The sequence below is a fragment of the Solanum pennellii genome, chromosome 11 (assembly GCF_001406875.1).
Source record: "Solanum pennellii chromosome 11, SPENNV200".
In the NCBI taxonomy this organism is placed as follows: Eukaryota; Viridiplantae; Streptophyta; class Magnoliopsida; order Solanales; family Solanaceae; genus Solanum; species Solanum pennellii.
In genome coordinates this window covers 65,613,538-65,639,810 of record NC_028647.1, presented here as the reverse complement: position 1 = coordinate 65,639,810, position 26,273 = coordinate 65,613,538, and the positions used below count along the sequence as shown (strand labels likewise).

Sequence of the window (26,273 nt, the reverse complement as noted above, 5' to 3'; positions counted from 1 at the left end):
GTGTGGGGTGGGGGGGGGGTGGGGGTTAGTATTCACATCTACTCCATGTTGCATACAAATAATTACTTTGACTAGGATGAGTTTTTGTTTTTTGGTATGAATTTGAATAATCGTATCTTTATAAACTATGATTAAGATTGATTTATATCATAATTTTATATCTATCTTGATATCAAAATCAATCAGATTGATTAATCACAATTATTGAACCCTGGACGTCTCGCATAGTTGCAAGGAAAACTACAGCTGAGCTATCTCATTTTCCTTGTTATTAAGGAGGTTCAAAATATATATATATATAATGATAAAAATGATACAATAAAATTCCAATATTAATACTTATTTAAATATAAATATAATATAACATACAATGAAATGATACAACAAAATTTTAATGTTATATTTATTTAAAAATATAATATAACAGACAATGAAATAAGATGTAACAATTATTTAATATTGGTGACAAAATGTATGGTCGGCAACGACAAAATTTGACTAATGTGATTCCTTTTCCATGTTAAAAATTTGTTGCGTGTGGAATACTCATATTAGTTAGTATTATTTTTTTTTATTTTTTTTATAAAAGTGTGCAAAATTAAAATGAATAAATAAAAGTGAAATAGGAAGTGTATAATCAATAACTCAACATAAATTTGGATATTAATTCATAAAGTAATGTAGTCGATAATGAGAAAATTATAATTACGATAGGTTCAAAAAATAAAAAAAAATTTACATCTTTCATCTCAAATTATCTAGAATATTTTATTTATACGCTTCTAATAAAATCGTATTAATCAATAAAAATATTTACTATTTTGTCCTCTTTTTAAATTGTAAGCACAATCTCTTTTTATTAAATATTTATAGTCTTTAAATACAACATCTATTAAGACAAAATGAAACTAAATATGTGATTATTTGGACTTGGTACTTCTAAAATAACAAACAATAATTTGAAACAAATACTTTTAAAAATTGGGAAAGATAATTCGAGTTTTAAAAAAAAAGGGATATATTTAAGTACAAGATAAAGAGATAAATATAACTATTTTCTTACTCAAATAACTCATTATCATGTCAAAAATCAAATTATGAGTATATAATAATATTTATTCAAAACAACTTTACTGAGTGTACATTCATAATTCGTTATAAAAAATCATTTCTCACGAAATAAAAAATACTTTACTCTATATTTCATATTTATAGATATATTTTTCTTATAAAACTTTTCAAGGGCCAATCAATCAACCAAAATAAATATTTATGCATGTGAAATACAAGCAAAATGTTGCTTTCACAGTCTGAAAGAAACAAGGTAAAAGTAAAAACAAAAGAATACAAATAAAATAAAATAAAGAAAATGTCAATAAACACGTGATAATCAACGTTAAATTTAAAGTTGCAAAATGTACAGCTCAGTCTTTTAAAATAATAATAATAATTAATCTATCGGAACAAATATTCTTTTTGTAGAAATTAATAAATAAATTTCTTTTTTTACTCATCTTTTTTATTTGGACATTTATCAAACTAAGTGAAAATTTATTACTCTCTTCTAAAGTTAAATCTATCATTGCATAAAAATATATAAAGTATAGAAGTCAGACTTAAATTAAATTTTATTTTAATAGCTAACTTTCTATGTTATTTATTATTTTTATAATTTAATGTATTATATTATTATACTTTTCATTATTTTAAACGAAACACTAAATGAAGATATAAGCTATTACTAAAAGCTATATAAACACCATATAATTTATATAGTATAATCACCATATATATATAATCGGAGGAAAATCATTATTCTCGAAGTTGTCACATATTTAAATTTCAAAAATATAAAAAGAATGGTAAATATTTAATCTTAGTTAACTGTCGACAAAAAATAATATACTATCTAAAATTTTACCTTATTAATAAGGTTCATTTTATATCTTGTAATTTTCTTTCGTATTTTTTTTCTCTATTTCGTTTTTTATTAAAGAATACATATATACGGAATATATTGATTAACTATTATTTTAATGACAAACTATTTATATCAAATCCCCTCCCCCACCAAAATTGACTCAAACTATTACTAAAAAAGATAATAAAAAGAACATTTTTTTTTCCATTTTATATAACACCATTATTTAGTTTGTCCTCGAAAATAATATATTTTCATATTAACCAATTATTTAATTTAAAAATATTTATATAATCCTTAATATTAGATCACAAATCATACACATTTCTATCACTTATTCTATATTAAATTTTTTTCTTTAAAATTTCGTGTCAAATCATACTAACTCGTATAAAAAAAATATAGAGAACAACAAGAGAGAACCGGCTATTCCGGTAATTAGTACAACCCTTCCATTTTTTGAATAGAGATGAAATAAAAAAATAAAATAAATATATATTAGTTTTTCCCAAAAATAGGAATTAGCCAACCAAATGTCCTTCACAGTCACACGTCCCATCTTTCCTCTTTCTCTCTCTGTACTTTCTTTAAATAAAACAAACAAAAATAATTCTTTCAATATAACACTATTCTCCTTCGATCGGAAATAAATTATCTCAAAATTAATTATCATAATATAAATTATCTCATTACATATAATTTAAGTATTATCTAAATACATCCAATCAAAAACCCAATAAAACAATCTACTTTTTATTTTTAAAATTATTATACCTTACACGCTCATTTTAATCTTTCTAAAAATAAATTAACTCAACAAATACATACAATTCATGGATTTTATACATTTTTTATACAGTCCACCATTATTCCTCTTCTTCTATAGCTTCACTTTTCCTCCATTTTTTCACCTAAATATATATATATATACACACCCACCACTTCATATATCTTAACAATCACTCTTTCTTCTACTTCTCTCTAACTATTTATTTTTCTCAATTTACAAAACAAAATATGTAAGAAGAACTTTCATTGCTCTGTTTTTGTTGAGCTTCTCACTTTCATTACTCTGTTCTTCAATTTGTGTTGTCGAGTTTTCATGATTCAATTTTTGTAACATATATAAAATTAAAGTTTAAAAAGTGAGAATTTTGAATTTGTTAAAAAAAATGATGTTGGATCTCAATCTAAGTGCAATTTATGATGGGAAACATTCGTTAGCCGATGAATCGGGAAGTTCCAATTCATCGGCTAGGAATGTAGAAGCTAGTAGTAGTGCCGGAGATGACGAGACGTGCTCCACACGCGCCGCCGCTGCCGGCGATATGTTCGCTTTCAATTTCGACATACTTAAAGTTGGTGGTGGTGGTGGTGGTGGAGGTGAAACGAGACGGAGCTGTAGTAACAATGATGATGAAGAAGGATACGATGAGAATCGGTCCGATTTTGTAACTCAGCAGTTGTTTCCGATGGATAACAATGCTGAGTTGAATCGGACCCACACCTCTCGGAGACCTGATTGGGTGGATCCGTCAGTGGATCCACCCAATACTGTCAGTTTCCGAGAGGTGCAGCAAATGGGACGCTTACAGCAGCAGCAGCAGCAACAACAGCCAGTTAAAAAGAGCAGGAGGGGACCTAGGTCCAGAAGTTCACAGTACAGAGGTGTTACTTTTTATAGAAGAACTGGTAGATGGGAATCACATATATGGTTTGTATTTACTTTTTATATTTATTTTTTTTTAATTTTTTTTTTGTTATATTGTTTGAGTAATTTGGTTAATTTACTTTGTTTAGGGACTGTGGAAAACAAGTATATTTGGGTATGTAATATGTAATTAAATTCATTGATTGTGATTTTTTAGAGTTCTGATTATGCCTATGCTAATTCTATTTTGGGAATTTTTGTGTTTTTAGGTGGATTTGACACTGCTCATGCAGCTGCTAGGTAAAGGAATTAAATCATTTTTTTTTATGTAGATAGTTTGTCATATCACATTTCAGATGGATGGATGAAGTTTTTCGATTTTTTTTTCATGGTATCAGAGCGTATGATAGAGCTGCGATTAAGTTTCGAGGTGTTGATGCTGATATAAACTTTAACCTTAGTGATTATGAGGAAGATATGAAGCAGGTTAGAAATGTTAAAAATTTGTGTTTGTTTAGTACTTAAACATGATTAAGCTCAATGTTTTTAAACATGGGGTTTTGTATTGTTGTAGATGAAGAACTTGAGTAAGGAAGAATTCGTGCACGTGCTACGACGCCAGAGTACTGGTTTCTCGAGAGGGAGCTCGAAATATCGAGGAGTAACGTTGCATAAATGTGGGAGATGGGAGGCTCGAATGGGGCAATTCCTTGGAAAAAAGTAAGATACTTTACTTCATTGAAGTAGAAACTTTATTCATTAACAATGTCATCGAAGTAGATACTTTTTATCGTTGATATCGTTGTAGGAATAGTCTCGATTTAATGTTTTTGATTGTATCCACCCAAAATGCCATTGTACCTGCTTCGGATCCTCCAAAATTGAAGGATCTGATATAGTTGTGGCAGCATTTTTGGAGGATCCGAGTATCATGTATCTTAAGAATGCGTATTTGAAGAAGAAAAATCAGTGGGACTATAATATTCATGGTGGGGATTCCACTGCTTACATTGCAGGTATATATATCTTGGACTATTCGACAGTGAAGTAGAAGCAGCAAGGTCCTAATAATCGCGAATTTTACTTTCTTGATATGATTTTACTACCCTTAATATCTCAACAATAATCGACCAACCGGTATCTCCCTTTTAATTTTATGCAAATTAGGGCGTATGATAAGGCCGCAATCAAATGTAATGGAAGGGAGGCTGTTACCAACTTCGAGCCAAGTACATATGAAGGGGAAATAAACTCTAACCCTCAGAGTGAAGGTTCGTTTGTAAACGCTTGCTATATTCATAAATAATGTCACTCAATGTTGTTGTTGTTGCATTTATAGTATTCGTATAATGCAGGTACCCAGCAGGATCTTGATTTAAACTTGGGGATCGCGACTTCTTCTCCGAAGGAAATTGAAAGGTCTTCGAGTTTCCAGTATCATCCTTATGATATGCAAGAAGCATCGAAATCACAGGTATAAAACAGAGAAGTTTACATAGAAATGCTGCAGCAGATTGAATTTGATGGTCTTATACTTTGCAATTATGAATTCCTTCTTTTGTTTCGTTATATCTACGTTGCTCGCTCTTCAAAAATGTTGCCTCACCCGTGTCAGATCCTCTAAAAATAGACTACTTTAGAGGATCTATCACGGACTGTCTAACATGTTTGAAGAGTCGAAGCAACATGACTTGATCTCTTAGATTGAAATGATAATCGGTTTCCCATCGTGTTTTCTTGATTCTCGTAGATGGACAAATCTGGTTCACCGATAGTTGGTAGTTCACATTACAAGGCTTTACCTGCAGTAACATCTGAACAAGCTCACTTGTGGAATGGAGCATATTCCAATTTAATTCCCAACTATGAGGTACAAAAATGTTCATCCTGTTTTATAGTTTTCTGCAGTTTCCCGTATTAATTCCCGTTGGTTGAGGGTTCGAGTCACACTGGAGGATGAGTCGGAACACTATTGATCCTCCTAGGGATGGGGTGGGAAAAAAAGATGTTCATATGCCTTTCCTAAGTATTAGATTGTTTTCGGATGGTAAAAATACGAAGTACTAATCTTATGGCTAAAGCATTTTACTGTACTATTTAAGTTATATATACTGACAGTGCTTCATCAGTACAGTTTAGCTTGTTATAACATGTTACTTACTATCTGCTACTCGATGCTCGAGCTAAGTAACTAAATGGACTTTGCAGGAAAGAGTATCCGGGAAGAGAATAGACGTAGGTACCTCCCACGGACACCCAAACTGGGCAATGCAAATGCATAGTCAGGTCGGAACAACGCCAATGTCAATGTTCTCTGCTGCAGCATCATCAGGATTCTCAACTCCGGCTACCACTGCTTCGGCCTCTCAAATGTCTGGTCCCAACAACCCGAACACTCTCAATCTTTCGTTTGCTTCATATTCGTCACCATCAACGAATACAACTCAATACTATTACCAGATCAGGCCACAACTACCACCTCCATAACATGTATTACTATCTATACATTTACATAATTAACTCAAAAACTGATTACATTTGTAAGAATTGTTTGTTATCATTTCATTTACATGTTGATTTTAAGTCACAACTTGTAAGAATTGGAATGTGAAGATTCAAATTTCCATCACATTTTGAGCTTTTCCTTGCTTATTGTTGTGATTTGGAAGCAAAAGAAGCTCAGTTATACATAGTGACCTTGTTCAATTGACGATAGTCATTTACATTTGTTTAGTATTGTGATGAGTATCCCAAGATAAATTTATACAACTAACAACCTGTGTCCTTTGGGTTAGCACTGGGTAAACTCCCCTCTCCCCCTCCCTTTCTCAACTGTGTAATAGCCTGCAAACCACGCAGGGGAGAGAATGTAAACTGCATTGGGTACGCTCTATGTGATAGACTCGACTCAAAAGGCATTATTGAGAAAGGATTAATCCGAGATTATCCGTGTGGATGACCACCCTCCAAACCTATTAAGTCATCCCGAAGGACTTATTTCCCACCTTATTCCATCAAACTTGGGATTATTTTATCTCATCTTTCAGGTGGGATAAATTAATCCAAAAATTATAATCTCATGACTATAATCTTCGAATAATTTAGTCTGCGAAGCAAATCATCATTTATCATTACCAGAGTAGAGCAACACAATCATTTATGTTGGGACCTAATCCACCCCCCCCCCCACACACACACACTTAAATAGCAATTGAATATATAATTGTTTTGGCTATAAAAATTATTATTACATATTGAACAATCACACCATTATTTTTCCTAGTTTCACATCATGGTATTTGTCTTTTTAGGCAATTATTGAGAGTTGTCAATCTTCCATTAAATGCTTCTAGCTTGTTTTTCCTTGGTTGAGTCTTTTCATTGCTTATTATAAACAAAGAGAAAAGAAAAGTTTATATAATGCAAATAAATTTAAATTTCAAAAATAAATTATTTGAGCAAATATTCACTCACAAAGGAAAAAATCTCAAGTAAGTGTCCCACTTTCCTCATTATATGACCTACTTTAATTGTCTATGAAATGACAACATAATAGTACCCTATTTTCCTAGGGACTACTTTCATTGTCTTGACATGTTTAGTATCTTTTAAAACACAAATGCCACATGTTTTTTATATATTATTAATTATCTAGTATATATATTTCGAATATACCAATCTGATTAATTCAAATTTATAATGTATAAGATCTATTAAAGAGAAAGCACTTCTCACGAGGAGCTTTTGAGGAAAAATAGTTTTTCCACTTATATTTAGAGTTTGGTATTCGATTAAATCATATTTGTATCGAAATTTTCGCTTAGGGACTAAAATACTCTCTACTAGAGAAATTACATCCAGAAGACCCAAACGTAAAATATCTGATTAACAATGAAGTAATGTACCAGTCCACTACAATTTTGGTCATTCTTGTGTTCAACCTAAAACTTGTTCTCAGAAATTGTTCACTTCATGTGTTTGGCATGATAGAAAATGTTTTTGATCAAAAATGCTCTTTTTAAAAAATAGTAAGTGACTTTCATACTTATTTTTTAGTGTCGAATAATTAAGCGAAATATATCATCCGAAAACATTTATATGTAATTTATCAAAAGACTATAATACTGAGATGGGATGGAGAGTGATGGTTCAAGGTTGGGGGTATTGGGTGTGTGGAAAAAAGAGATAATAAACTTAGAATGTCATATACGAAACTTATTCTTTTCGCTTTTATTAGGAATTAAAATCATTTCCTCATTTTTGAGGAACTTGTTTTTCTTAAGAAAATTTATTTTATCACCAATCAAACACAAAAAAAAAATTAAAAATATTTTTTTCGTACCAAACACGTGCTTATAAAAAGGAGAATATATCTAATAATAATAGCATATCCAGTGGATAATCCTGCATCGGAAGATTTGAAAACAATTTTACTCCTATTTTAAGAAGATAGAAATGTTATATATGATAGACCCTTAACACAAGTTTAAAGTTAAATTCCTTATGACCTAGCAAGCAATTTTGTGATCCCACATCGTAAGATTTGAGAAGGGTCATATATACACAATCTTACTCCTATTTTAAGAATATAAAGACGTTATTTTTATTACACCCTTTACTCAAGTTTAAAGTTAAATTCCTTATGACTACTTAGCAATCAATTTTATGACTATATAATGTGATATATTTTCTCATTTTATGCTTTTAATTTTATTTTAGTGTTGTACTTTTTTTTTAGCAAGGTATCCAAAGCATATTGTATAATATATGCATGCAAAAAAAATAATTACACTAGGTAAAAAGTTGTACATGTCAGATAGGACATTTCAAAAGTATATTGTCAACAACCCAAACTAATTTCTGAAAAAAGAAAAAGATAGAAAAGAGAAAAAGAATTGGAGAGGGAGATGACACGTATATTTATCATAAAATTAAATATTTTACAAATGATTGAAGGGAACATAATAAATCTACCTTTTTCCCTTATCTCAATTCTTGTCTTCTTATTTTCTTTTAAAGAAAATTATTTTTAAAAATAATATTTTAAAATATAATTTGAAATAAACTATTTTGACAAACGAGGCCTTAAATAAATTAAGTTGTATGTTTATCTTCTAACTTAAATATTAATTATTTTCTCCTCTATGTATACTTATTTCTTTTTTGTGTTTTCTACGACTATAAGTTTAAAATTAAATTATTTTATTTTATTATGTTTGGTTAATATCTTTGTAAATAAGTTTTTTTTTATTCATTTTCTTTAATCGAGAAATCCCTTTAAGGCAAGTAGTGCAAGGTTCGAAACATCGTGAATAATTCTCTTTCCTTTGACAACCTTCTTCCATCATCATACACATATCAACAACTCCTTCAATCATATAATAAGTGGATATACTACGTAAATTTTATCTCTATCCTTTTTTAAATAAAAAAAATCGTAGCTTTCAATTTTCGTAAATCGTTAACACATAAAAACAATCATAGTTCAAAAGTATTTATGCATTTATTTTCTAAGAATTTACTTGTTATCATCAAACATCTTTCTTGTATTAATTGATTTGTACAATAGTGGGTATAAATAACTTTTTCAGCATGACAAATAGTGTATGATTTGAATTAAAGGAGCAAATAAATATTAGTAGCAAGTACATTACAAGTGGTTCAAAGTAAAAAGATCCTCCTAACATGTACCATATAAATTTGGTCATTTCTCAACTTTACATATCAAATGCAATGCATATATACTTTACACTATTCTCACATTATCTTACACTATTCTCAATTCGGTGTTCGATACTCACATTAGAGTTCAACTAAATCTGTAACCGCATCAGAAAGTCCTATATTGATGGTAAAACATTTTCTAACGCAAAGTTGAAATAAAGGAGTACTTGTCAATCCACTATGACTCCGTTGGTTACTATTCTCACATTATCAATTGCTATTTCCTTTATGTTATTTTACAATTTCTTAATTTACTCCACTTAAGTTTGAGAAGTTCTTTTGTCCTATGTTATTATATTCCTCAAACATAGACCTTTTTTTTTTTGCTACACACCTATGATGATTGAATTAATAGTAGGAGGACAAAGACCTATGACCTATATATGGCTTTTCATACACATGGTAGGTCCATAAGTTTGGTGGTTTTTAATTGCTCATATCCATGGGTCCTTTTAGTCACTTTTTGTTGGATTTGGGTCAGATTTTGTATTGCTAAGGGCTAGGGGGTTCTATGTACATTTTAGATTTTTTTCTTCTACCTCTAATAGATTAATAATAAAATTTGTGGTACTAAATTAGACACCCCATTGTTGAGGTGTATGGAGGGGGATGAGGAGAATAGTCTCCTTTGTACTCCAAATTTGGTCATTTAGTTCAAATAGTTTTATATCTGAACTATCATTCCATGATTAGCGTTGCGGTTGTCTATAAAATTTATATTGACATGATATACATAAAGATTTTATTTGTTAACACAATATTTTTATTGAATTCTTTAAAAACTTACTTTCCCATTTCAAATTAAAGATATCGATGTCGCAATAGAAACAGATTATGGCTAAAAAAGTGGAGAACCAGATGGTGGATGTCGCGGTTGGAATAAATTTTTTTTTATAATGATAGTTTTAACCTTTAACCAAGTAAAAATTCACTAAGATTTACCAAAGTAAAATTATTATTCCACGTGACATAATTTTGGGTGATAGTTAAGATAGAACGTTCGCAAGAGTTCAGGTATGAAACTCAAAAAGCTATAATAATTTACACTTACATGTTTTTTTGACTTTTTTTAAAGTTAAAATCAAAATATTTTATGCCCTCCATCTTCTTGTGTTATATTTGTATTCCCTCCAATTTCATTTTTAGCTATTGCTAATATAAAATTAGCAACTACAACTAAATATTATATCCCAATCCCAAATAAACAAAAAATCAAACTATATAAACCCTCACTATCCATATCGCGTATTTACATCTCTCGCAATCTAATACTATATAAACTTCTCTCAACATCTTTTACTTACTTGTAGATTATACGAATCAAGTTAACTCTTAAACATAAAAAAGAATAGATTAATTAATATTATCACTTATTAATCCTAATTTAAAATGGGGTGGTGGGGTGTTAGACTTTTAAAGAATGGCCTTTAAGGAGACCAAAAAATTAGCCATAGAATGTCCTAAAGAACAAGTGAAGATGAAGACATCTACTATTTGTTAATAGTAAAGCCATCTGTTTTCCATTATTCCACTGTTTCTTAATAGTTTCCACATCTTAAGGTACAAAATAAGAGTACTTTTATTTTTTCTCATTGAGAGAACAAATGTCTTTGGCCCCACAAAATAAAAGGATAAAATTTCATGTATAATCCTATCATGCCATGGTTTGTTTGATAGCAAATTAAGGAATTACAGTCTTTCTTTTAGTGTACTACAGATTGTATTTGAGACGGGTCAAGCCCATTTTGACAGCTCTACTTGCACACAATGAAGATAATCAGAAGAAGCACACCATCGTTCTATCGCACCCAGTTTAGTCAAGAAACAAGATAACAGGCAACACACAACACAACTAATCTTGTTCATGATGTTCATCGCTAACGCAGAAATTTCACTTTTTTTTCCCAGAATAATTGGGAGAAAGTTCGGTATAAACAGATGTATATATTTCTATAACTTGTATCAGCTTTTACTATTTGCATTATTGCAGGCAAGCTCAGAAAAGTGAGCTGTGTGTGTCTCAACGCCTCCAAGTAATGTATGTGTGTGACAACCTGATTCTCCATTCCCACGTCGCCAGCCAACTCAATCACGCAAGGTTTCCTGTCTAAACAACTGTGGAGCCCCGAAGAACTCAGCAGCTTTCACCTGAAAATGTCATCATAAACAAACAGGCATTAATGCAAACGCAAAGATGTAGTCGAACAGGAATCACATCACTCGTAAAACTTGGAAAACAAATAGTTCAGACAAAATGACTCCACGCGTATCTTAAATTAAAAGCAAGGTCGTTGCATCATTTCAAGCATAATATCAGCTATTAGTAGTAAAATTTGTGAAAGGTTTCTTCTTAATCAAATACTCCATAAACTGATTGTTTTCTCAATGTGCGTCTCTGTTGTGATAAAGAAGAAACTTCTATTTTATGAATTTACCTGTGCTACGATATAAATATAGAACCTCCAGATAAGCATACTATTGAGAAGCTGATTGAAAAACACTAACCTGTTGGTTTATGGACATCCTGTTTTCGAGGATTTCATCCTTCACCAATCAGAAAGCAGTATTCAGACAGTCATGATCAAGATTCCTTCTAGAAAGGCAAATCGATCATATTCCCTCACAGCTATCCTTGAGTTATTACCACCATTTCAGCATCATTGTATCTTTTGATCATCTCAAGCACGTCTGCTATTCACACATGATTTTTCTAATTCACTGTTTCTCCCACAACTGCTCAACGAGCTGAACAAATCCCAGACGCACATCTATATCCCGAATGTTCTGTTATACAGTTCGCCTGAATTGGACATGCGGAACTTTGGTTCCTCGTATCCATTAAAGAGCTTGTTATAGCCCAGCCTTTCATTTCGGAGGAGTTCAGCCATGCCCATGTCATTTCCGCTTGGGACCCCATTCCAGCCATCCCACTGGCCATTTGACATCACAGAGTTCCTACCCTGGGGAAGATTGAGTTGTGAAAATGGGGAAAGATTGTTGGCCAGAGTTTGCTCCACAACCCTCGAAGAAATTCCATAAGCATCATTGAAAAAGTTATCCCCATTATCAGTGTATCTCTGATTCTGATGCATAGAGAGAGATCTTTGCATGAGAAACTGAAGTCTTGCCTCATTCTCAAAACCACTTGGCTGTGGAGGAAAACTTGGAGACATGTCTAGACTTGAGCCATTAAGGCCATTTTGAACCCTGCCTTTACCAACTGCCAAAATTGCAGGATCCATAAACTCAATGTCCCCATTGTTGACATTGCCAATTGATGGATATTCATTGCGCAGTAAGGAGGCGGTATCAAGCATGTGGGTACCTGCAAAATAACTGATTTGAGATGCATCCAAGATTACATCCAATAACGTAGAGAAATCAAACCAACAGTTCAAAGTTACTGACCAGAGAGAGAAGCAAAATTATGTTCCATTTTCTCATACGCAAAGCCTGGGGGTGGGGCCCTATTTGGTGCTGAAAACCCTGGAGGCGCAGTCATCTGAGATCTCGACACTGGAGAATTAACCAGAAAATCAGTAAGTTAGGCACTTCAAACCTTCTGTTCCTTCTGGATAGTTGCACTCAAACTAAATCTGGAACACTAAAAGGAACAGGCAGATAAGGGGGATAGAATTAAAAAGAACAAGTGATATACTAACCTGATTGCTTATTAGAGGAGAGGTGAGAATAATTGTCGGCAAAACCATTAGATTCCTGATTATTAAATAGAGAGAAACCATTGCGAGTACCAAAACCATCAAGCTGATAACTTCTGCTATTTTGAAAATCTTGATCAAGAGGGCGATGACTATAACTTCTGTCAATGTAACTTAAAGATGGCCGAGAATCAGCTGATGCATTCATGGGTTCTTCCTCCCTTGCAAAAGAGAACCTTGATTGATTGCTGCTCTGTACTTTTCTTGAGTTTGATACTCTAGACCCTTGTTGTTTAGCAGTTTCTCCCAACAACTTAACCAAGTTCTGAGAGGCTAATGACTCATTCCATGGATCGAAATCCATAGACAAAATATTAGATATTATATTGTTCTCTCCCCTATCTGCAGCAGAACTATGATCCGCAGTTGCAGTTTCACCTTCAAACCTATTCACGTGCATCCTCTTACTTTCGCTAGACAAATAATAAGTGTCATCAGTGCTTCCCAAATATTTACCCGCACAACTGAATGGATTTTCAAGGTATCCATTAGAAAGTTCTCCAATACTAGAAGGCTGTAATACTGAATCAGCTCTCTGATCAAAAGTTTGCATGTTGGCTCTAATAGGTCCAACCCCATTGGCAAACTGCGAAGAATAACCCTTGAGCTGCCCTGAAGAGTGTAAAGAGATGGAAGGACTAGATGAGTGGCTTTTCTCCAAAATTACTTCAGGGTCCCTATGTCTCTGTGCATTGAAAGATAGCAAATCATCCTCCATTTCAGGAGTTGTGTCTTGTATTCCTTGATCCTGTGTTTCCAGTCCCAAATCAGACGTTTCTCTTGAGATAAATACACCATCTGCAGAAATCACAGATTTCCCATTCGTCTGAGAAGGCGACAGCTCCCCTGATTTCTCACAGGTAGCATGTGACTTTTGTTGTTTATCAATGCTAAATGATGAAAAATCTGAGCATACATTCTGCTCAACATCTGTGGCATCATAGGGATCTTTTGGTAAACTAGGTCCACTGGACATCAAAGGAAGATCAAAGGTATTTGTAGCACTGGATGATGTGATCAAATGTATATCTGTGTCCTTCAAAGACGGGGTGATATCTAACTGACTGTTCATAAATGAAGAAGCAGGACGTATGGCGATATCGGGTTTTTCAGAACTATAGGTTGCATCATCTGCTCCTACAGACTGTTTAACAGGTTCTAACATGTCTATTTTACGTTTCTCTTGACTAATGCCACTTTCTTTGCTATGAATAGCTTTCTTTCCTGCTTCGGCAGGGAATAATAAGACCTGACTATTATTGGCAACAACTGTGGAGCATGGAAGTGGACTACATATTTCAGCCTTCTGTTTAAAAGGTCCACTAGAACTTGGTGCACTGGCAGCCGGCAATCCATTGGAACTTGGTGCACTGGCAGGTGGCAGTCCATTAGAACTTGGTGCACTGGCAGGCGGCAGTCCATTAGAACTTGGTGCACTGGCAGGCGGCAATCCATTAGAACTTGTTGCGCTGGCTAGTGGCAGTTGGTTATTTAGTGCACGCGTTCCCCTAGAAAAAATAAAAATATATATTGTATTGTGAAATTTTAAAAACCATATATAACTGAGAACAGTGAGTCTCCTAATTGCATACCACAAAGCGCCAGCAGGAAGAGCAGCTGATCTACCAGGGCTGCTATTTGGTGGAGAGCCTCTCGCATTGGTTGCTGAATTCTGCAAGGCATATGACAAGATAAATATTTCAGATATTCAGTATGGGAAGACGGGCACACTTCTGGCATCATTTCCAGTCAGAATTGAAAAAAGTGAAGACTTCAGCAATTTTCTACCTAAAATTTCGATAATGTAATCGTAAGTAAGGAAATGTCGAGAGGTAGATCATAAGAATAGAGCTTCATATCCCTCTTCTTGAGATGCTGACTTCCCCATTCGACCTCCAAATAGAGATTTTTCATTCCCTATTTCCCAAAACGGTAGGAAGTGCGAAAGGGGAAATGAAAAGACATGAAAAAAACAAAAAAAAATCAAATGAGAAAATCTTACATTTGTAGCAGTTTTACTAAAAGGTTTCCCTGCAGAAACAGAGCTGTTATTGCAGTAATCGTCTGCCGGTGGTGGTAAAACACTCCCTGATCTCCGTTGCATACTAGTAATGGCACCAGTAATTTGTTGAACCCTACTCCTTTAAAATAACTATGTAAGTTAATTATTTATCCAATGAATGTCCATATACAACGAACAGATAACACGAAGAGTGACAATACAAGGTTGTCCCACTGGTTCAGACACAGCTATATACAATAGTAACATATTACAAGACCACTGAAAAAAACTGCTTTCAACTGATCAGTGTTCAGAGTAAGAGTTGAAGCATATCCTGCAACAGCCTGGAAATGCACCTGTTTATTAGATTTTTTAGTAGCAGCATTGACTTGCTAACCACCAACTGTTTTTACAAAAAATAAAATTGAGACAAGTAGATGCAAAAGTATGGTTGCTCTTTCCTCAGTCATACTCCTAAACTTTAAGGACTTGATATTCTAATGAAGAAAATTCTAGAACACTTTAAAGAGACGGGTTCCATAAACCATGCTCTTAAGTCTTAAATACCACAATAAAAATAAAACCACCAACTAAATAAATCTCGGTACCTTGTGTAAGCCGATATTACTTCATCCTTAGTAAAGCTATCTTCTTGCGATCCAATCTCATGCAAGTATAAACAATCAGGATTGGTGCAGGGCTGGACAAAGGATAACTCTTCCTTTAGAGACATTAAATATACTGTGGTTCCAGAAAAAACAAAAGATGGCCCCTAATCAATGTTCTGATGGAAATATAAGTAAATTGGAAATCATACCACACTCCTCAACCAAGCATGACAGTATTTTGTTGTTCCAAAGCACGCTCTGCCAGCAATAAAGTAAAAATGATTACTAAAAAATAACGACCTACGCTGCAAATCATAAAAGATAAGACACACACCTTAGAGGTCGACCGTCCAAATTAAATCCATGTACAGCCTGAATACAACGGACTGCTTCCTCCTCCTTTGAATAGGTAATATATCTGTACCCAGCAGAAAAGTAAGAAAAAGATAGCTAAATAGATAAAGGACTTTTTGTTTATAAATTTAATAGCTAACTGATTTTCTTTTGAATGTAAAAAAAGAACACTTTTTGAGGATTTTAAGGACCAGGTTGGCCCATTGAATTTGTCTACTTTTAGTGAATTTTAAAAACCAAATTCCAAAATCAACTAAAAATTTGTGTTTTGGGCCAATTTTTTGGCAAAATCTTTTTAAATTTTAAAAATTACCCCAAACTTTTATATTTATAAAAAAGCCCATCTATTAATGACCCCAACTGATTCCAATCTACCTTTTTTTGGTAATCTTATCAGGAAATGCATGCACGCTGCGAAGAGATTGTTTGTAGGATGTGGGAAGATTATAGTAAAGCATAGCTAGTTAGTGCTTTCATTACTATTTATTTTTCACTACTGAATCTTCATACTAATTGTAATTTGACGAATTGTAGAAGTTACTTGTGTTATTAGTATACAACATACCCAGTGAATCGTGTAATTAGTAGTTTTTATTAGAATATCGTGTTATATTTTAGGATAATGTATAATCTAAGTTCATTATAAAAATGATAATTTTGTGCCATGCTTATGGGTATCTTTGCTAGTTTTTTATAACTTTTGTGTATAACTCAGGTTTATGTTATTCAAAAAAAAGTGAAATATGTTTCCAAAAACTATAGCCAAACACATTCTGAATCTTCAATCCAAACTTCACTCAAATCTGGTTTCCTAAAAGTACTTGGGAATCTATGGTCAAACACTAGCTAAATGTCAACTCCTAATAAACATCATGAAATCCAACAGTCATAAAAAGGCAAATCGTGAAAAAAAAATTGTTGAATACTTCCATGGGTAACTGCTTGAAACATGTCTTATTGCAAGCTTCTCAGTGAGAGAAATAAGAACTTTGAAGTACAAGTATCAAAAAGGAAAGTATGGGGAAGGAGCTGGTTGTATTGTACTCTTTGCTAAATTGAGGAATTGCCAGGAGGCTGGCACAGTACCACGCAACAAGAGGATCCAACGAAGTGGGCGTTGGGGAAACCGAAAGCTCATACACAATAAATCTCTTTTAAGAAAAAGGTAATCAAAATTATCTTCTCATTTATCCCTTCGAAATACCAGGGAGGAGAAGTACACTCTTCAAGACTATACCACTAAATACTTGCCATAAATCCTATGAAGCAGAAGAGAGATGTGTATATTAACTTACATGACCTAAGCCCAGAGGTAAACACATGAATATCATCGTAGTCATAAACATGACGTATGATTGGACACAATTTTAACACAAGAAATCACATAGAATGATGTAGAAAGGGTTTTCCAGAATTAGGAACACGTTTTGAACACAGATAACTCAACACATTCATCCTTTGAAAGAACACAACTCAGGGCATAGATTGCTTATTTATTTTTGTGAAATGAGCCTCGCAAAATTCTTTCGGACAGCATGTTAAGAGCATCTTCATATATAACCCTATGAGCATCTTCATATATAACCCTATGACGAAGAAAAGGCTTTTCTAGAATTAAGAGACGTTTTGGAACAAAAACAACTCCATGCACCCATTAATGCTTGTTTGTGAGGCTTAGAAAGCCTTGACTATTCTTTCCTATGGCACTTAAACAGCATCTTAATATTACTACTTTACATGAAGCATCTTGAGAGCCAGTACGAATTTAAATCAAAAAGCATACTTACACACTGCATGTATTATTTGTGAACTGTTGAATGGCACCAGCAGCTGTTCGAGACATAGACACCTTCAGAACCTTCCCATACTGAGCGAAATATTCTTTCCGCTGCAGAAGCTGCTTTGAGGGGATAAATTTTATCAGTTTATTAGATAACATTTTTATAAAGAGAGATGTGTCGAGCATCTAAGACTAGGACATCCCTAAGTAAAAAGTTTAAAATGAACTGAAACCAAGAATATCTTAAAGGGAGGTATTAAAGATTCCAAAATTGAAGTGTACGTACATCTTCATCAGCTAAACTGAGAGGCAAACCAACAATGTAGACAAGATTCCTTTGAACAACGCGCACACTGCTAAGTTGCTTTCTCGAATCAGCTGTTTTAGTTCTACCCTTTCGAGATGTCAATTTCTTCTCCGAGCTCACCATCCTGTTAGATGACCAAGAAATTATGAAGAATGCAGAAATTATAGATCCTACTAATCTGTTAATGGAGTTTGTCCTTGACAACAAAAATATTAATTCATATTTTACTTTTCACAATTTGCTGCCGTGCCAACAATCTTTTCCTTATTATATGGACTGCGGCATGCAGGACATCGCCCTTCTGTCTCATCCTTCTCAGCCATTTCCATTATGTGATGCCAACACCAAACGCATACCTACAGCGAAATAGGTGCCAAAAGTGAACATAAATCTATTTTATGTTAAACTAATATAAAAGTCAGAAGCTCTAAACAAAATTGTTGACAGACAATATTAACCCTGCAATGTTGAACGGTATTTATACCCTCCATAACTATGTTGCTCATTCAAAACTCAATGCGTTAAGAATACTTCTCTTTATTTCTCTTAGAACATGAAGAAGACAAGGAAACTATGAATAATCTAACGTAAACAAATAATAAAATGTATCATGATAATGGTGCTAAGCCTCTTCAATTTCCTATCATTATTATGCTCTGCAAATCCAAGATAATCTCTTTTTTTTTAGGATAGTAACACTAATCCAAGATAATCTATACAACACAAAGCTTGAGTAATCTGAGATGGTACATAAATGAAGAGACTGTTGTTACAATCTGGTTATCAAAAGAAAGGAAGACTGTTGTAACAATCTAGTTATCAAAAGATGAAAAAGAGACTGCTATTCAATCTCATAATTGTGTTGAATGACCACCAATTAGGGGGATTAATTGAGTGGCTATCTTGCTCTTATCAGGCATTAATTGAGTGGCCCAACACACTTCATCAAAAAATAATAAAAAATTGAGTCGCCTTAAATTTTAACTATAAGTTGATACTACAAAGAACATATATGAATCATTTAAGATATAGCTTCAGCTTACAACTCTCTGCACCAAAAAAAAAGAGTTCTACCAAAAAAAGAGTTCTACATCACTGCCGAAGAAAATACAAACAGTACCAGGATACAATACACCATATGCATCAACTATAAGCAAGCCTATATCTCTCAGAAGCATTAGCATAGAGAAGAAAATGTCTTCCTAGCTTGCGCTTTAAAGGGAAATCCAAATGTCCGTTACACAACTGGTGGCAACATACACCACCGTTGGGCACAATAGCTGCAAGTTTATCTCAATGATCTAAGAGTTAAACAATGAGTCATACTCCTAACAAGTGAATAAGTAGCCTAGACATGCATAGTGGCACAAATTTCCCAAATGTTAATGGATGAGAGTCTTTTTCTCCTGGGGATAAAATCAAATGGATGAGCCAAATATAAGATGGTGTTGGTTCAAATTCCATCAGAAGAACAAAATGTTATGTGATATTTTCCTCAAAAAAACTGAGTTTCTAATCTATTCAACCAGCTAGATTGAAGTTATCAAAAGTATCCACCAATCCCTGCACAAAATTTGTGTTCTTTAGCCAAGCAAAAAACAAATGCATAGTAGGTTTTAAAAATAAAGGTGGTACCTGACTAGCTTGCAGACTATCCGATTGAATATTTGCATCCTCCCACTAGTACAGGTACAACCTAGTAACTTAACCTGAAGGTTTAGTCAAACTGACAGAAATCCCTTAATCTTTTTTGCTGAATACCTAACTGTACCATGGTCTTGATTCCAGTTTTATCGACTACCACCATGCCCTTGGATGCAACTTCATTGATGTTTATACTATGGTTCCCCAAGAAACTATTACAAGTTTCCAACTTCTCTTTGACACCCCTAGACACCAGTTATTCCTAAGCATTCATATTTTGTCTGTTGACAACCTTTATGTTATGTAGCGATACACAATTGTTTTGTAAGTTCTAGTCAGATATGATTTTTCTCTTCTTTTTTTTTGAAATAGTCAGATATGATTTTTTTTCTCTTATGCATAGGTCTTCCTTGTATTGAATAGCTTCCTTTTGCCTAGACTATCACATGCTTTTAAGCTACTATTCCCTCTATCACAATTTATGTAATTGTTTGATTGAGTGTGAAATTTAAGAAAGAAAAAGACTTGTGAAACTTGTGATCCAAAACAATCCATAAACATTTGTGACAATAGATATCACAATAGAAGTAAAATGGTAAGCTTACCATTGAATTATTCATAAAATAGGGAAAGATGCCCTTTTTATGGTTAAAATAAGAAAAAAAGTAGGTCAAACAACAGTTAGGTCCGTGATTTGTTTAAATTTTTACATAGACAAGGTTCTTTTATGTAATTAATCCAAAACTTACCATGTAAAGGAAAACATTAAACCCAGACAACTTGGAAGGAGGGCTGTAGGCATTCTTATCATTTATTTAGGCTCCCAAGATAAAAGGAAATGAAAACTGAAAAACCGGATGTTTCTACATAGAAAAACTACCCAAGAAAAAAACATATCCAATAGGAACATCTAAGTAGGTATTCAAAAATTAAATGCATAATAGAGTTCAAATAAGGACAAGCAAGTACTCTATCAGGCACCAAACCCCCCTCTAGCAACCTCTCTTGCCCAATTGAGAGTGGGTATGCACAACAATTTCCACCTAAAGCACGTGGATTACAAACCTAAAAGAGATGAATGAATATGAAACTCACACGCAGAAGTACTCTAGAGATGAAAATATCAGCCTAGCAGAGCATATGCACAGTAGAAACCTGTTGCGTCATTTATGCATTTTTCACCCCTACCTCTCAAACCCTCCAAGGCAGCTCCCAAGGTTGATTTATACAATTCCTCATTAAAGAAAGCCAGGATTGCATAAAAGAACTTTTTCAGAAGTGATATTATAAGGCTGAGCTCCAAAAACCATTAAGAGAATTTCACAAAAATGTTTAGAGAATTACTGATAGAGTTGTTATCATGGACTCCTTTGAGATGCACTTAAGGTCTGAAGCTAGGTGCAAAAGAAATTATTTCACCTTGCCTAGCAGACACTTCAGTGCAGGCACTAAAAGAAGTTCCATTAACCAAAACTACTGCTGCTACGGCAGTTCTTTCCAATCCTTTACTCCATATAATTGTGAGTTGTATTAGTTTTTCTTCTTAGATTACACAAATAATTTTTAATAATTTTCTTAATTTTGCAGTTCCATTAATAACCGCACAGTGCAATATATGCTTAAGGTCTAGACACATTTCCACTCTCCTATCACTTTCAAGACAAAACTAGATGTCTAATAATAAAGAGCTATCACCAGAATACCAGCAAAGCAACTCCACTCCACCTCTAATAAGTATGTCTTGATGGAAACAACATGCCAATAACAATGACTAGTCTTCTAATGACCCAGTTTCACTAAAACAAAATGGTTTCAACTTACTCAAGCAAAACATAGTCAAATATTATTCTAGAACTTGAAGATTTACAGACCTGATAGCCACACTTGCAAGGCCTCAACTGCTGATCTGTCATATCCATCTCCTCGGCACAGAGAGGACAGGTCTTTTCTCCTTGGTCACTCATGGTTACCTTCAAAACCCAATATATTAATTCAAAACAAAACCATTCAAATCACACAACCCCTTCACTTGCAAACAAATTCCTCAAGTCAGTCAAAACAAAAATTCACCTCACATACAAACACCTCAACCAAATCCAAAAGAGCCAAAAACAATACACATATATCAAAGTCAAAACTAAAAACAACTACCAACAAAGTCAAACCCTTATACCCACAAAAAAAATCAAACTTTTTTCAATTTCCTTCATTTCTCCAATCAATCAAACCCATCGATCCAATGCAAACACACCAACCCACAAAAAAATCTCTTTTTTCCCTCAAAATCAAAAAAGATTCCAACTTTACACCAACCCATAATTCAAAATCAAAAACCCATATCTCCAAAACCCCAAAAAACAAAATCGCAAACACAAATCAACTTAAAAACAATTAGAGATCTGATTAAAAAATCTCAAAAAATACACAAATGAACTAGAGTTTGATGATAGACTTACAGTGATGAACTGGATCAATAGAAGAGGAGAAAGAAGGGCAAAATCGCTAAACGGATGAGACGCCAATGATACAACGATAGAGAGAGAAAGTGAGAGAACCACACAGAGCTGCTTTTTGGAGTTTTGATGTGAGAGAGAGAGAGAGAGTGAAAAAGGGTCGCTATTTTTTGAGTAATTGGATTTCGGGTCACCTAATTATTTGTATGGAAAACGGGTCGGGTCGAAAGTTATGGAGTAGTGGCTTTGCACGGATGAGTGACACGTAAGTGATTAAGGAATTGATCGGACGGTTGAAAGTTATTCGCGTTGAGTCTGATTGACGGAGATATAGTGTGGGTTATGTAGTGGAAACTTCCTACTAACTAAAATAATATTTCACAAAGTCATAAAAAAGTTTGATTAAATTCTTTTTATTTATAAAAATTACCCCTAAATTATTATTTATTATATTGTTAAGATAAGCAAAGTCTAAGTTATATTATTGTGAAGTATCATTATATATCAATAATTTTTTATAATAAATTTAAACCTATGATGTAACGCCGTTATGTCTATTATAAATTTGACGTGTTATATTTATTAATAAGTTTGATTGTAATTAAATTACTTATGTCTACTTATACTGCTTCTTTATTACATTTAATCTTCATTTTAGTTTGAATCAGAGGCGGTTTTTTAAAATTTATTTTATGATTTTCATTCGGAGTCAACATTGGGCCTCCGACTAAATTTGGATCACATATTACATAGTCATTCGTGGATAACGCTCTCAATAGGATTTTCTTCATACTCAAGACTCAAACGTGAGACACCTGATTAACGGTGAAGCAATCCTATTATTGCACCACAAACTCGTATTTCTAAATTAAGACCAATTTACTAAGGAGGAAGAGGATCTTGTGGAACCTATACACTTCGATCAAAACTGTGTATAAATATAAATATGTATATTACTATATATGTATATAAGTATATAATTGTATATATAACGAGTAGGATAAATATATGAAGTGGCACCCAAACTAACAAATGAATTATTTGATTACCACTTATCAAGTATGAGATTAGTTCTCTCTTTTTAATTTCTTTATTTATTTTTATTGATTTTATTATTAGTCTTTTGATATATGTATTGCACGTGTATATAGAAATTCTTATTATACATTTTGTTATAAAATAATATTAATATAATGATAAAAATTTGAATATATAATTCATGAAAAAGCAATAGACAAGTTTTGTGAATGATCGATGCAATATATGTGATATTTCTCTTATTTCATTTTCACATGGTAAGCTCAGTCTTAAGACTCAACTACATATATAATAATACTTTGTAATCATATGATTTATTACGTTATTTAATCTTCACTTCAACATTATATGAGGGATGAATCTACTAAGCAAAGAGGAAGTGTCATGATACTTATTAATACATACATAACTCTTACCAGCTACCAAATAATTCCAAAGGGCATGAACGCAACTAGAAAAAGTACATGTTATGGCGTAATACATAGAAATGAAAAACGGTGACCAACCTGGTTTGTGGTGCACTGCTGGAAGTGTCTCACCCTTAATCAAGGTCTCAGGTTTGACCCCTGGTATAGAGAAAATTTTGTTGAGAGTGTCACTTCTGAATGAGTCATGCAGTGCGTGATCCGAATTTAATCAGAAATTCAATGTGGGATCCAAACATCGAATAGGAAACAAAAAAAAAGACAATGCAAAACTTCACTATTGATAACAAAGTTCCCATAGTGAATACGGAATCATAAAGAGTTAAACCTATAAAAACATCAATATCCATAATATTAGACTTTGAATATAGGTTGACTCATGGATCGTTCATGTGGACCGACTCGACATGCATGAAGTTTACAAGAATGTACTCCACACTATAACTTCAATCCTGCACTATTCTATACTAGGGTTGGCAACTTTTGTACAAAGCCCAAACCCGTTTGACCGGCCCAATCCACTTAGATTTTAATGGGTTGGATATGGGCTTAGTTTGGACACAGCCCATTTAGTCTAACCAGCACAAAATAGTCCATTACTTTGGCCCAAATTGATGACCCATTCAAGTGCCAATAATCTTTTTCTTTTTTCTTTGTTTTGTCAATTCAATTTCATCTTTCATTCCTTTTGGTTGACTAGTAACTTTAACTTTGACTTAAAAGCAAAAATATGACCTGTTTCTCTTATATGTTTTTTGGGATCATGTGCATAATTAATATATACACAACAATTAACTAATATATGTATAATTTTAACTAGTAGTATGAGTGTTATACATGTTAATTATTTTTCTCATTTGTTTATTAACTTAAAACATTTTAATCTATCAAGTTCAGTTCAACTCGTGTAGTTAATGTATTTAATTGTATAATTTGTTCTTTAAATGAGCTAGTCTTTAGTTTTTGTCCTTAATAATTCAAACTTATGTCTAGCAGGACATAACTTCTTTAGAAACAACTGAATAAGAAATATAATTTGTGAAATATTATTATACGAAATATAAACTTATATCTGGGGAAAAAGAATCTACTTGCACACAGAGACAGAGTTAGATGGGGTTCGTGGGTTTCATTAACTTTTTCGTAGATTCTGTATTTGAATTAAAAAATTAAATAAATATATATGTATATTAACTTGTGAACTCTTAACAGTATAATGATAAGAAACGACGACGTAAATATTTTCTACACATGTTATGGATTCGAACCCACAATCAATGAAAACTTTGCAATATTTTTCAATATCCTCTAATTAGAGCATCTTCCAGCTGGTTAATCAAAGCAATTAAAGACTAATCTTTCCATTGTTGCTCAAACTGGAAGCATAGTGAAAGTCGTAGAGCATAATTAATTTTTTAAAAAAACAAAGGTACAAAATGAAATAATTAAATAAATAGGATAAGATAATAAGAAAAAAAAAGTTATTTGGTAAGATCATGGGATTTCTTTCCCTAGGTTGAATGCAAATAAATTCATCGAGGATTTTATTTTCTTCTACGGACTCGAATTCATTGAGGATATAATAACAATAATATATTTAATGTAAACTTATTAGCGAGATCTGATGTTGAAAACATATAACCCGAGAAAAAGTAAGTTGAGGAATAAGATATATAGTTGGAGAATAATAATTATAATATATATTGTCATACAACGCTCCACTACCTACTTATCATCTATCGTAATTCTTGATCTTCATATCTTTTTATCTAAGGTCATGTCATCGATAAACTGTAAATATGTCATATATTATCTTATCACTTCAACTGAATACATCTTCGACCTATCAATATCTCTTTCAAGTCCACTATTATCAATCTTTACACTAAAATATTTATATATCGTCTTTTCACGGAGCCATCTAAACATTTTTAAAAAGATCTTAATTTTTTTTTGATAAATAGATGAAAGATGATAAGAAAAGATAATTCAACGTTAATCATAGGATTTTCTTTAATTTTTCCACATAATTTTATTCCCCTTCTTAGCTGACATAAATTATTTAGAAACTTTTGTTATTAACCACACTTTCAAATGTAATCTCAATTGGTATATATACCAAAAATCACTAATCACACAAAAGGAGAACATAAATCTTAGCCTTACAAAGTGAATATATACTATTTAAAAAAATGCTAATACCAAAAATAGTTTAGATTATTATAACACTCCATCAAATAGTATAATATTGCACCACTATCTATATATGAATGATTAGTGGATTCCACTCAATTATCAAATTTTTATAAATAGGATCCGAGAAATAATAGAACGTATGTAAATTTTATTTTTATATGGTAAAAGAATTATTTCTACTAAATTTTTTATTGAAAAACATTAATTATATCTAGTTGATTAGAGAAAATGTTGATGAAGTTCATGTTAATTTTCATTCCACCTACTACAAAATCAAAATTTTCATTTATAATTCTAAATTTTAAAATAATAACTTTTAAATATTAGTAATTGAATTTTAAATTTAATATTTAACTAAGTTTGTAACCTAACTTTTACATCCTCCTATACTCCCACCTACCCTTTTTCTCTATTAATTGAGTCTATTTAGAGATATTCATTATCCCACTTA

General features: G+C 32.6%; 2 protein-coding genes across 6 annotated transcripts; one reads left to right on the top strand and one right to left on the bottom strand.

The window, feature by feature from the left end:
- The first annotated feature begins 2,790 nt into the window (after window positions 1–2,790).
- LOC107005061 (ethylene-responsive transcription factor RAP2-7) lies at window positions 2,791–6,278 on the top strand. 2 transcript variants are annotated; one of them, XM_015203542.2, is made up of 10 exons: window positions 2,791–3,635; window positions 3,722–3,747; window positions 3,842–3,872; window positions 3,971–4,058; window positions 4,147–4,292; window positions 4,589–4,633; window positions 4,740–4,843; window positions 4,928–5,046; window positions 5,323–5,442; window positions 5,781–6,278. In XM_015203542.2, exons 1-10 carry the CDS (start codon window positions 3,094–3,096, stop codon window positions 6,057–6,059), a joined length of 1,500 nt encoding a protein of 499 aa, XP_015059028.1. In that variant the 5' UTR covers window positions 2,791–3,093; the 3' UTR covers window positions 6,060–6,278. The 2 variants fall into 2 exon arrangements, with proteins under 2 accessions (XP_015059028.1, XP_015059029.1); XM_015203543.2 differs by lacking the exon at window positions 4,589–4,633 and having other exon boundaries at window positions 2,793–3,635.
- A 4,579-nt stretch (window positions 6,279–10,857) lies between these two features.
- Window positions 10,858–22,334, bottom strand: LOC107004502 (general negative regulator of transcription subunit 4-like). Of its 4 annotated transcripts, none has more exons than XM_015202707.2 (14): window positions 22,167–22,334; window positions 21,582–21,680; window positions 18,295–18,422; window positions 18,046–18,190; window positions 17,767–17,879; window positions 15,960–16,043; window positions 15,835–15,883; window positions 15,626–15,717; window positions 15,018–15,156; window positions 14,608–14,687; window positions 12,959–14,523; window positions 12,705–12,812; window positions 11,802–12,621; window positions 10,858–11,444 (listed from the first exon to the last, which is right to left on the bottom strand). In XM_015202707.2, the coding sequence occupies exons 2-13, from the start codon at window positions 21,672–21,674 to the stop codon at window positions 12,065–12,067; spliced, it is 3,153 nt and encodes a 1,050-aa protein (XP_015058193.1). In that variant the 5' UTR covers window positions 21,675–21,680; window positions 22,167–22,334; the 3' UTR covers window positions 10,858–11,444; window positions 11,802–12,064. The 4 variants fall into 4 exon arrangements, with proteins under 4 accessions (XP_015058193.1, XP_015058194.1, XP_015058196.1 ...); XM_015202708.2 differs by having other exon boundaries at window positions 17,767–17,876; window positions 22,167–22,333; XM_015202710.2 differs by having other exon boundaries at window positions 15,018–15,150; window positions 17,767–17,876; window positions 22,167–22,322.
- Window positions 22,335–26,273: the final 3,939 nt, after the last annotated feature.

Bases quoted from the DNA above. Each gene is read 5' to 3' on its own strand.
- LOC107005061 (XM_015203542.2), top strand. From the start codon at position 3,094: ATGATGTTGGATCTCAATCTAAGTGCAATTTATGATGGGAAACATTCG. The intron at 4,059-4,146 runs GTTAGAAATGTT...GTATTGTTGTAG, and splicing joins ATGAGGAAGATATGAAGCAG to ATGAAGAACTTGAGTAAGGA. The intron at 4,844-4,927 runs GTTCGTTTGTAA...CGTATAATGCAG, and splicing joins CTCTAACCCTCAGAGTGAAG to GTACCCAGCAGGATCTTGAT.
- LOC107004502 (XM_015202707.2), bottom strand. From the start codon at position 21,674: ATGAGTGACCAAGGAGAAAAGACCTGTCCTCTCTGTGCCGAGGAGATG. The intron at 18,423-21,581 runs GTCTGTAAATCT...ATTTCGCTGTAG, and splicing joins CTTGCAAGTGTGGCTATCAG to GTATGCGTTTGGTGTTGGCA. The intron at 16,044-17,766 runs GTAAGTATGCTT...TGCTGGGTACAG, and splicing joins ACAAATAATACATGCAGTGT to ATATATTACCTATTCAAAGG.